This window comes from Arvicola amphibius, chromosome 10 (genome assembly GCF_903992535.2).
Source record: "Arvicola amphibius chromosome 10, mArvAmp1.2, whole genome shotgun sequence".
NCBI lineage: Eukaryota > Metazoa > Chordata > Mammalia > Rodentia > Cricetidae > Arvicola > Arvicola amphibius.
Window position 1 is genome coordinate 114,081,330 of NC_052056.1, and position 12,500 is coordinate 114,093,829.

General features: G+C 37.5%; 1 protein-coding gene across 8 annotated transcripts in view; it reads right to left on the reverse strand.

The window, feature by feature from the left end:
• The window catches only part of Dnm1l (dynamin 1 like), a 50,283-nt gene that overhangs the window by 12,715 nt on the left and 25,068 nt on the right, over positions 1 to 12,500 (reverse strand). For all 8 annotated transcript variants that reach the window (XM_038345386.1, XM_038345385.1, XM_038345382.1 and 5 more), the window contains 6 exons: positions 12,125 to 12,196; positions 10,024 to 10,110; positions 7,997 to 8,159; positions 4,277 to 4,397; positions 2,420 to 2,551; positions 161 to 367 (listed from right to left, as the gene is read on the reverse strand). In XM_038345386.1, coding sequence (XP_038201314.1) covers positions 161 to 367; positions 2,420 to 2,551; positions 4,277 to 4,397; positions 7,997 to 8,159; positions 10,024 to 10,110; positions 12,125 to 12,196 — 782 coding nt within the window. The remainder of the gene's footprint in view (positions 1 to 160; positions 368 to 2,419; positions 2,552 to 4,276; positions 4,398 to 7,996; positions 8,160 to 10,023; positions 10,111 to 12,124; positions 12,197 to 12,500) is intronic.

Here is a 12,500-nt window from a genome sequence, read left to right on the forward strand (position 1 = left end):
TAGTTTGACTTCTTTCTTTCTTACCCCCCTTTTAAATGTCTTTCTTTTGCCTTTAGCTCAAAATCTCGAGCCAGCTTCTCTACTATTAAAATTTAAGTAATTTCAAGATTATATGTAATCCAAGTTAAAAAAAAAATCTTCACAACAATGTCTTACTCACAGCTCAGAGGTTTCGATGTACTTTGCGGTTCCTTCAATAGTGTTGCAGTACTCGGTGGCGAACTTGGTGATAAGCTGCAGTAAAGTAGCGCTCTTATCGTCCACGGGCTCACCGTAGCTACTCAGAAGAGACTGATACTGAGCAGCTAAGACATTTATCCTTGTTTTCAGCTCTGGTAAACAATCTCTGATATGATGCATAAGCAACCTAAAAGATCAGAAAAGCAGGGTTTTAGCATAAAACTAAGTATTCTAATACTTCAAACAAGGCAATGAAGAATGTGTATAAAGGTGAAATCTTCCTAGTACCCAGGTATCAAAGTCTCTTCAAAGTATCTGAGGTTTGATGTGTGCTTCCAGAAAGATAATATCGAAGGGTTGGGAGGATCAGTCCCAAATGAACTCATCACCAATGGCCGGTCAGGTAATCAATCATATCCATATAATGAAGCTACCATGAAAACTCAAGCAGAGTTCATGAAACTAACTGCAAGGTTCTGGAGCATGATATGCTCAGGCAGGGCATCAAACCCTGGTTCACTTTTCAATATGCTATACCTTACCTTATCTATCTCTTCTAACTGCTCTATCTGTATCCTCTACACTAATCTTTTATGTTTACATAAAATGTTCATTGAGGCCTACTGCCTATTTCAGTGATTATAGCTCTTAAAAAAAAAACAGTCTATAGCCTTTGCTGACAACTGACATCTGAAGTAGAAGAGAAATCCTATAAAAAACCAAGACCTTAACCTATAAGATGTGATGCTGTCTCTACATAAATAGTGTCAGAGTGAGTTGCAGGACGGCTAGTTACAATCTACCAAAGAATTACTTATACGGTATGTGGGGAAAACCCTATAGAAATCTTCTTCCAGAAGAACTCTGTTCATTTGAGTAACTGTGTAAGAATAAGAAAACAAATTTTTAGCCCCCATATCACAAGAACGGGAAATGAAGCAATCTTAGATTAGAGGTCCTTAGTCTAAAAAAGAGCAAAACAAAACAAAGCCCCCACAAAAGTAGCTGTTTTGGTCAATGCTTTTGACATATGGTTTTAGCCTACCAACTGTAGTGATTGCTAGAAGAAAGTCACAAATAAAACTAGAACAAGGCACATTATTTTCATGTCACTGTAGTCTAAAGTAAGCCACTCAGTACAATTCTACCTAGAATTTTGGTTTAATAACCTTTTACCATAGTGTAAATAAATCTAAAACCCAAGTTCTTCTGCCTTCAATGTACCGGATAAGAGAAAATGGTGTTCCTTTTTGTTCCTACATCAGTAGGTGTTCAGAATAGGAGGTATGGAACACATGTTATTTCTATTAAGAATAAATATAAAGAAATTCTAAATTAAAAAGTACATCATGTGATAACTGAAGATTTTAATTAAATTAATAAAATCTAAATATCTGGAAATCACCTGATATTTTAGTAAAGTTCACAATCCAATTAACTGTCAAAAACTTCCTAACTGTTCAGTCAGGGCACTGTGGTTGCCATGCCCTCCTGGTGTCGGTCCCCAGAGCTCTCTGTACTCCACAGCAGCCACTGCTGCTGCCCAGCCAACTTGCTGCTGTTCTTATGGGCCACATGAAACAGACGACCATTTGGATATTCGTTGGGTGACACTTCAAAAAGTCAGGCATAGATGGTTATGAGTTACATAAAGGGACGAACATACTCCTTGGCTATGATCCATTTCCAAGCCCCAAATCACCGACACTGCTTTGTGGGCACACGGACAGTGAAATGGTTTTGCTCGTGCTGTCTGCAGCCTGGAGGTTAAGGACAGAAGATCCCATATGCAAATTACCGCTACGTCACCCAGGAACTTAGATCAACTTTAAATGAACTGGGAATCTTCATGCCAAAGGATCTGGGCCTCAAAACAAAGTGTAAACTCTGATGGGCTTCCCAAAGATTTGTTGCTATTGTTACTTGATTGCGAACACTATTGACAGTATTTTATTTGAATAAATTGAGTATTTAACCATATAATAGTAATAGGAAATGAGATTGAACTGAAAATTAAAAAAAACCTACTTCCTAATTAAGAAAACTATTTGAATACTCATTCTAGACTAGATGATTTAATACCAAACATCCCAATAAATATAGAGACATTGCTTTACAAGAATTCAGAAGTGAAACTTTAAGGAACAGTATGAAAACATATATGGAATAAAATAGGAACATTCTAAGACACCTGTTGTCAAAATGAAAACATTTCATCTTTAAAAGGTGAAAATGTTACCTATTCAGGGTCCTAGCAAGATACTTCGTTCCATTTCTGTTGGCCAGAGACGGGTATTTCTTCTGAAGAAAAGCATATTCATCACGGATTGAATCAGTCACACTCTTCTTATTGTTAATATCTAGCTGGCTCCTACGGTTGAAAAATAGCAAACTTGTTCAACCGAAGCCACTGCTGTCTTTCTCTGCTCGGGCTGAGTGTTAGCATCAGATACTGTTTCCTGACTTCTAACAAGGCGGTTCTCTACAGCAGGCATCATCATACTTTAGAGCACCGACATCTCAGCCAATGAGTCCACCAAGGAGGGCAGAAAGTCAAGATTGGAACTGTTTGACTTAAGCTGAATAGTATCAGCTTTGTTGTTACTATTAACCTATGCACAAAGCAGTAACCTTCAGTAAGCTGTAGACTGATATAAAAATATAAGCATAGTTTAATCAGCTATATTTTACCTATATTCAGCACATGCTTGCCTGAAAAGAAACTAGCTGCAAGTTGTCTTTCAGTGAGAAAGGAATATATACAGACAACTGGAATGAACCTTAGGTATCACTTAACAAAATATTTTCATTTTTATTTTTTCTCAATAATTTATTTTAATGTGCTTTGGTGGTTTGCCCACATATTATGTCTGTGTGATGGTGTCAGTTCTTGGAGTTACAGACAGTTGTGAGCTGCTATGTGGGTGCTGGGAATTGAACCTGGGTCCTCTGGAAGGTGAACACTGAGTTCACCTAAATTAATTTTTAAATGACCTAAAGCCCTGAGATGTTAAAACTGACCCAAACCCTATTATATCAGACTACACAGCAACTACAGTTAGCACTTAGTCTCCAGATAACGGTCTCCTTACTGTACAGGAAGGGAGACCTAGGAGAGACTGTCACCTGAGCACAGACAGCACTGCCTCCCACCAGGCGCTACTCTGAGAACTCCAAGGATGCCATTGCTGACTGCTCACTGTAGAATGTAAAAACATAAGCCCTCAACAGTAGTTGTTTCTTTTCTACAATTTTTAATACCAGCAATTTTTAGGATATATCTTTAAAGTTTCCAAGTAACATCCTGGCAATTACACAGCATTACTAATGATATGGGAAATCCCACCACCTTTCATTTGTCTTGAGTGGGTACAAATTAGATAATACTTTTTTTGTTACCCAATACCATTCTCATACATAACAAGTTGTACGAAAGAATTAGTAAAGGTTAATTATTAAATCATCTTCCATTTTGTGGCACTGAGCCTTAGAAACGTTTTCCATGGGAAAATCAGAGAGGAAGAAGAGTTTTCAAAAGGACCACTGAAGTGACTCTGAGTAAGAGCTCTTGCTGCCAAGTCTGAAACCCAAATTTAAACCCCACAACCCAAATGGAAAAAGGAGAGAACTGGCTCCTGCCAAGTTGTCCTCTGACCTCCATATACATGCCAATAAATACTTGAAGAAAAAAACCACCACCACCACCAAACTCCCAAATACTCAGAGAGGCGTTTGTCTCTTTACAGTGCAGTGGCCCCTGCGGCAACACCAGCATTAGGAACAAGAGGGGAAAACAGGACAGCACCACATTTCAGACAGATTTTCAAAAATTCAGACTTGCTTTGAAGTGAGAATGCTGGGATTCTTATTCCATTCTTTAACGTTTTTATTTATGTGAAAGCGTGCACACACTTATGCACGCACGTGGTACTCCTGGAGGACAGGAAGAGGGTGCGGGTCCCTTGGAGCTCTAGTCACAGTAGTGAGTGACGGATGTGGGCGCTGGGGACTGAATCTCCGTCCTCTTTAAGAGTAACAACTGTCCTCAACCACTGAACCAACTCTCCAGCATTTTTATTCCATTTTAATTGCTAACCTGTTAACTACTCCAATTATTCCAAGCTTGACTGGAATAACCCTTCCCATCAATACATCCATGGCATCAGTACCCGCATCCATGAGATCAAGTTTGGTGATTACAGCTAGAGTTCTGCGTCCTGGTGAGTATAAAAAGGAGGGGGAAGAGAGATCCATTAAAAAAAAGAAGAAGAAAAGAAAAAAAAGCATTACATTTAATAAAGGAAAATCTTCATCTATAATTCTACCTAACACTTTGCCTCTTCCATCATTTTGGAAATATTTTTCTAATATTTGCTTCTAGAACTTTATATTAAATTTAAATATGGCATACAATCTTGAAACTTGTTTTCATGAGTAATTTTTAAAAATAACTTTTTAAAATTATGTATATGTGGGTGTCTAGGTATGTGCTTGGAAAGAGGCCATAAGAGGGAGTTGGATCCTCTGGAGCTAGTGTAATAAATACAGTTGTGAGCTGACTGATGTGGGTGCTGGGAACCAAACTCTGGTCCTTTGCAAGATTACCAATTGCTCTTAACCACTGTGCCAATTCTCCAGCTCTGTAAGTAATTTCTTTTTAGTTCTTAGGTCAATATCTCTAAGCGTTTAAAATTTTGTTTAATATTTACTATTTTTGGTGTGTAATCCTGTCCCCCGCCCAACCCTTTAGCAGTGCTGGGGGTGGGGGACCCTAGGGCCTTGGATATGCTAAGCACTCACTGTATTAGTGAACCACACGACCAGACTCTAATTTTGTTCTTTCTAACGAGTACATACTACCTCAGTCCTAACGGTTCACCTCCCCACAATACTCTTTTACCAGGCAACCAAAACTGTCCTTCAATTCTCTCTATATTCTTTCATTCATCATGACGCATCTGAGGGCCGTACACACTGTAGCAGACACGAGCAGTTCACTGCTCAACAGTGCTGTTTATTATATGGGTGTACTAATCTGGCTATTCATTCTTGATTTGAGAAATATTTGAGTTGTTTCTAGTTTGGGAAAAATATGAATAAAATCACTACAGATGTTTGTATACAAAGGTTTGTTTATTAATATTTATTAAAAAACTATTTTTTATATATAGTGTTCTGCCTGCATTTATCCCTGCAGGCCAGAAGAGGGCACCAGAACTCATAACAGATGGTAATAAGCCAATCATGTGGTGGCTGGGAATTGAAATCAGGACTTCTCGAAGAACAGCCAGTGTTCTTAACCTCTGAGCCATCTCTCCAGCTCTACACAGGGTTCTTTAATTCATTTACTCATTAGGGGTGGAAGGAGTGGAAGGGTCATGTAAATACAACTGCAGGTACAGAGGTCAGAAGACAACTTTCAGGAGTTTATTTCTCCTTTTACAGTGTGGTAGCTGAGGCCTCCAACTCAGATAAATCATTAGATCTGGCAGCAAGAGCCTGTACGGGCTAAACCATCACCTGCTAACCATCACCCGATAAACCGTCACCTGCTAGCCATAACCCAATAAACCATCATCTGCTAACCATCACCCACTAAAACCATCACCTGCTAAGACCTGATTTCTAAAACGGGATCTGAGTGGACATTAGCCCAGGCTAACCTTAGTCTCTTGGATGCTGGTGTACAGTGAACGAGCATTCCAGGCTCCAGAGAGTTTTCATATGAAAATTTAACATGGGATTGCTGACTGAAAGTTGTTTCCCATACTGGGCAGTGGTGTACACCTTTAATCCCAGCACTTGTGAGCCAGAAGCTAGCCTGGTCTACATAATAAGATCCAGGATATTAAGCTACACAAGCTACACAAAGAAACCCTGTCTTAAAAAGCAAAAAGCAAAAGACAAAAAGAGAAAGTTGTTCTCCTTTTCCAAAGTAAATGCAACACTCTACACCAATATATATATAACAATTCCAGCAGAGGCAGGTACAACTTTGAATAGGCAGTTTTCAGTTATAAACATTTTCTCTTTTGTTCCAAACCTACAAAATCACCACTTACTATCGTCTCACATTGTGTTATCCCCATTAAGAAGTTGCTTCTAAATCGCACCTAATTGCTTTTGTGTGTATGTGCACGTGCATGTGTATTTATGTGGAGTCCATACATGGGACATCTTCAATTGCCTTTCATCCTGTTCTTTGAGACAGGGTCTCTCACTGATGTTGGAACTCACCAACTGGCTAAAGTGGCAGAAGAGTAAGCTCCAGGGGTCTGTCCTCCTTCCTTTAACCCCAGCACTGGGTCACTAAGGTGTTCCAATGCGCCTGGCTTCTAGGGATTTGTACTTGGGTCTTCATTCTTGCACTTCACACACTTTTCCAACTGAGTCATCTCTCCAGCACCACTTCTAAATTTTGATACTATTTATTTTTGATTCTAATAAATGTATTTGATAGTAATATATACTAATTTAGGGTACTAATATACATATTAATATTACATTATTTCCTTGTAATGTATTGCCAATTTACATCATCTAACAAATTCCAGGTCAGCCAGGCCTACATAGTGAGGCACTGCCTCTAAGAAAAAAGAAAGATTGCTAGATTAAATATATGTCCATCTTATTGCTTGATTATTTTATTAGTATATTTATTTAGGGACAGGGTCTTATGTAGATCAAGTTAGCCCCAAACTCACTGTAGCTGACAATGACCCTTTCTTGCTCTTACTCCCAAGTGCTGGGATTTCAGGTGTGCACCACCATACCTACTTACGAAAACTTTAATTAATAGTTGTTTAATTGGGGCTGGAGAGATGGCTCAGACGTTAAGAGCATTGCCTGCTCTTCCAAAGGTCCTGAGTTCAATTCCCAGCAACCACATGGTGGCTCACAACCATCTGTAATGGGGTCTGGTGCCTTCTTCTGGCCTGCAGGCATACACACAGACAGAATATTGTATACATAATAAATAAATATTTTTAAAAAACAACAAAAAACCCAGTTGTTTAATTTTTATTTAAAATTATTTTTCAAAGCAGGGGAAAAAAACTATACAGACTTTGATCTTCAAACACTTAGGTGAAAAAATGGTTTCCTTATGGGCCAATTATCCACTCACTACAAAGCTAGCATTTGATATAGACTGAGAGAAGCCTCTGTTATCCTAAATATCACTGAGTTACAATCCGGTAAAGAGTACCTTGTAAAAAGAGATACCTTCAGGGACCCCTCTAGACTAAGTCTGTCTTGTGCTTTTATCTACAGAAAGGAAATTCTATAGTTATTTCTTGTATCATAATAATCTATACAATTATGACTTACATATTCTTTTTTTTTTTTTTTTTAATCGAGACAGGGTTTCTCTGTAGCTTTGGAGCCTGTCTTGGAACTTGCTCAGTAGACCAGGCTGGCCTCAAACTCAGAGATCTGCCTGTCTCTGCCTCCCAAGTGCTGGGATTAAAGGTGTACGCCACCACCACCTGACAAGCTATGTATTCTTAAATGTTGATTATTCAAAAACTGAAATTTCACTTACACAAATAAAAAAACATTTTACAAACTAATTTAATGTTAAAATTATTGGATAGGTACTGAAAATATAGACCTTATAGGAAGTATTTTTGCCTACCCTTTACAGCAATCAAGTAACTGTTTTCTGTTCTAATTGCTGTTTAAAATGATGGGAAAAATAGAAAGCATTTTAAGATCTGTATTAACTGGAGATATTCCTTTCAATAATAATTCTTTTCTTGAGGAAAGATTTACCATGGTAAGTCAAACATTCATTAAACAAAACATCTGTCCTTACCATCTGGATCGACCTCTCTGGAAATCTTGAGCGCCTCTGATGTTGCCATATCTGTATTTGCAGCAGTGACAGCGAGGATGATGGAATTGGGATTACTGATGAACCGAAGAATGAGCTCTCTGATCTGAAGCTCAATGTCCTTTGGCTGATCTCCTACAGGTACCTAAACCAAACAAAGATGAGCGATAATTAAAATCAACTCAGCTTTCCCCACAAATTTAATTCACAGAATACAAGTGTTTCTGTACTTATAAATAGCTAAAATAAATTAATAATGTGCTATAGCAGTACCTGGGAATCTTGTAATGTGCAAAGCCTCAAAATGTAACTCTTCCAAATATAAAAAATTCACTACTTCATAAATCATATGTCAAGGACTACTGAGTATCAACTGCATATAGATGATCATTCATTCATTCATTCACTATTTGTCAAGTGAAACCATTTATTCATTCAATGTATGGTGACAGCATCTGGCACTCTTCTACATGCTGGGTTAAGTCACAGCAATAAAATGAAGATATTCAAGTTCCTGCCTTCCTAGAGCATCTGTCTTAGTAATAAGAGTCAAATACTAAACAAACACAACAATTTGGCCCAAGAGGTAGATGGGGCGATCAAGAGAACAGAGGCTGCGGAATGATGCTTCTAAATTCTTCTAAATTCTTGCTTTAAATGACGTTTTAAAACAGAATAATCAGGGTCTACTTCAATTAAGTAATAAAATTTAGATGACTAAGCAATACATATCTGGGGAAAGAACACTCCATACTGAGTAAATAGTAAGAGCAGAAACCCAGAACAAAAGCAACCAGAGAAGAAAAATAGAGAAACCTAGTATGGGGGCCTGTAGTCCCAGCATTTGGGAGTAGGAAGATAAGGAGTTCAAGGTCATCCTCAGTTATGTAGACAGTTAAAGGCCACCCTGAGATGGAGAAATAAACTAATAAAGTAAGAGAATAACACAGGAGTAGATATTTCCAGGAACTTAAGCTTGTACTCTCAGTAAACTTGTAACTCAATATTCTCAGTAGAGAGAACTAGAAAGTCTCTGAAGAGATTTTAAGTCAAGAAATGAGACAATCTAATTTTCACTTTAATAGAATACTGTGGTTATTTAAAAGTTAAGAACAGGGTCTGGACAGATGACTCAGTAGTTAAGAGCACTGTGCTCTTCCAGAGGATCTAGGTTCAATTATCAGCACTCATATGGAAGCTCTCAACTGTCTGTAACTGCATCTCCAGGGGATTTGACACCCACACAGATATACATATAGGCAAAACACTAATGCACATAAAAATAAACAAGTGAGACCTATTATATGTTTTGTAATTTATACTAATCCAAGTGAAATAACAATGGCTATCTCTGCTATGAGTATGTAAAGAGGTAACAGAATTCTGGATATAGTTTAAAAATAAGGAAAGCTCAGAGATTTGCTGAAAGGGAGACAAAAGGTAAAGAAAAATTAAGACGACTGTAAGGTTTTGGCTGACCAATCAGTACAATGTAAATTGCCAATTATGAAGATAGGGAAGATAATGGATCAAATATAGTTAAAAGACAGATCAGAAATTTGGTATTAGACATAGCAAAGCTGTAATGCTTATTAACATTTAAATGTGTATGCCAAGTGCTTAGATGGACATGTACCTGGAAATAATCTGAATGTCAAAATATTCAAACTCATGCACTTGAAGCTATATTCTATCAATCTAATTAGATTGTGTTTTGTGTACCTAAAGAGCACAAGAGATCTAAGAAAAGAACTGTTCATAGACTATCGTGGGACAGCAAGAAGCCAGCAAGAAAGAGGAAAAAGGGGTGGCCAGGGAGACTGTAGATGGGATTCTAGACTATGATATACTGGAGCCAAGGTAAAGAAAGCATTTTAAGTAAAAAGGAGGGCTTTCTGATATTAACAGTACCTGCAAAATCAACTCAACATTCTCAGATTAAGTTAATGTTAAAAAGAAAACAAAACACATTTCTTTAAACGAAAACATGAGCAACAGATATTCCTTACCTTGGTCATTCCTGGTAAATCCACAAGTGTCAGATTGACAACGTTGGGTGAGAACACCTTAAGATGGATTGGCTCAGGGCTTACTCCCTAAAAATGAGTTTCAAATATATTACAATCAGCATTGAATTTCAATTAATGAAATGCTAAACTACATTCAAGTACATGAACTTTAGATGCTTTAAAACATTTATTAAACTATGGTTCCTAAAATTTTTCAGTAACAGAAGCATAATGAAGCATGAATGCGAGGGCAGCCAATCATAAAAACAAGGACCCTAATCCTATCCAACCCCATACTATTAGTACATAAACAAGGACCCTAATCCTATCCAACCCCATACCATTAGTACATAAACAAGGACCCTAATCCTATCCAACCCCATACCATTAGTACATAAACTTTCTTCTCTCCAAATGATTTTACTTCCTTTTCTATACGCATTTGCCATTTTTTAAAAGGGCTTAACAGATTACACACTTAACAAAAGAACAGTGCATTTCATGTATCCAAAATGATGTTCCTGAGCTGATGGTGCTGAGCTGAGAGAGGAACAGGTAAGAAGCTATGCCCATGAATTTGATCCCAGATATCCGAACATCAAGTGGCAAAAGTGTACCCATATAGTGAGAGTTTGCTCAGGCAAAGTACCTGAATTTTCAGACCCCTGAGACAAAAAGCTATCCCTGACATAATCTAGTCCTATCTAGCTATATTACTGTCATAATCCAGGCTCAACCTGGTGTAGGGAATTTACAAAGTGTGGTGGCAACAGTAGTGACTTCACGGTACTAACTTAGAGTCTGACAGTGAGCAAAACAGTCACTGAAAAGAAGCAAATATTTTCAACAGGTTAAAAAACAGCTGCAAAAATGCATTTCTGTCAGGAAATAACTTTTGTTATCACAGGACCTGGCAACAAATATATACTGGATATTACTAATGGCCTAGGATCACTTGTGAGGTTTAAAGTTCTTCCAGATAACACAGAACAACAATATAAACAAAAGGATTCACAATAAAGGGCACAAAAATGATTTAAATGAGAGCAATTGTGACATTAAAGGTATCCCCAAATTCTCACATTCTTAGAAAGTAAATATTTTACTATAATCAAGTACTATGTAATTAAGATCACACACTATATTTTACATGTATGAAAGTTTTAAGGTGTGTAAGTGTATGCACACATGTGTACACGTAGGTTTGTGTCTGATAATCTGTGTTAACTGTCAACTTGGCAGAAACTAGAATCACCTGGGAAAAGGGCATGCCTGTAGAAGACTGTCTTTATCACTCTTGAATTGGAAAGACTCATCTGAATTGTGAGTGGGACCTCGGCTATATAAGTGGAAAAAGACAATTAAACATTAGTATGTACCCATGCACTCAATGTTCTTTTCTGACTCTGAACATAACGTGACCAGCTGCTTCAAAAGCGTTTGCTGCTGTGACTTCCCTGTCATGATGGACTGCATCTGGGAACTTCTCCCTTAAGTTGTCTTTGTTGGGGTATTCATCACAGCAATAGAAAAGAAACTACGACAGTGTGTGCTGCTGGAGATCTAACTCAGGACTTCCCACCAAACAAATGGCCTATCAATGAGCTATGTCCCTAGTTCTTGGTGTTTTTGAAACTATTTCTGTGTGTAGCTAGCACCTCCTGCCTCTAACTCCCCAATGCTGGGAATTCAGATATAAACCACCACAACTTACACAAAGATAATTATTCAGCTAAGTTTTTTATATGTTTGTAACGTATTCTGTTTTTAAAGAAAGATTATGAATTATAAACAAAGCCTGGCAACACACAGGTTTTTAATTCCCAGTTACTTAGGAAGATGACACAGATGGATCCCAAGTTCAAGACTAGGCTAGGTAAGTAATGTAGTGTGACCCTGTCTCAGAAGGGAAAAAAAGGCTTCAGGATATAGCTCAGTGGTGGAACACTTACCTAGCATGTACTAGGCCCCACAGTCACCATCAGTACTGGAGGGAAGGAGATTCAGACTTTGCAATGCGCTTATATATTATTATATACAGAAGATGTTCAGCAATATATTTACTTTTGTTTAAGTCTTCCAGGTCTTAAACAGTGCCTACCTTATTATTTCCTGAAATTCTTTCGGTTTCATTTTCAATTTCTTGTCGAATTTCATCAAAATCTGTGTAAAGCTAAAAATTGTTGAAACAAAAAGAATCATATTCTAAATAAGATCAGTTCTTAAGGGGTGGAGGCCACATTTAAAGAATATATATGGATCTACTTCAGAAGACTAGTTCACAATTTCTCATGTATATATACATTTTTCTAAGATTTGTTTCAAAGTCGGCTGATCTTACAGCCCTTAAAAATCTCAGAATTGGAATGGATCAAGTCATATTAAACTGAGACTAGAAATGTTACTGAGACATTTTATTTTATTTTAAGAAAAAGTTTACAAAGTAAACAAATTTAGTTTTATTTCAAGGAAAACAT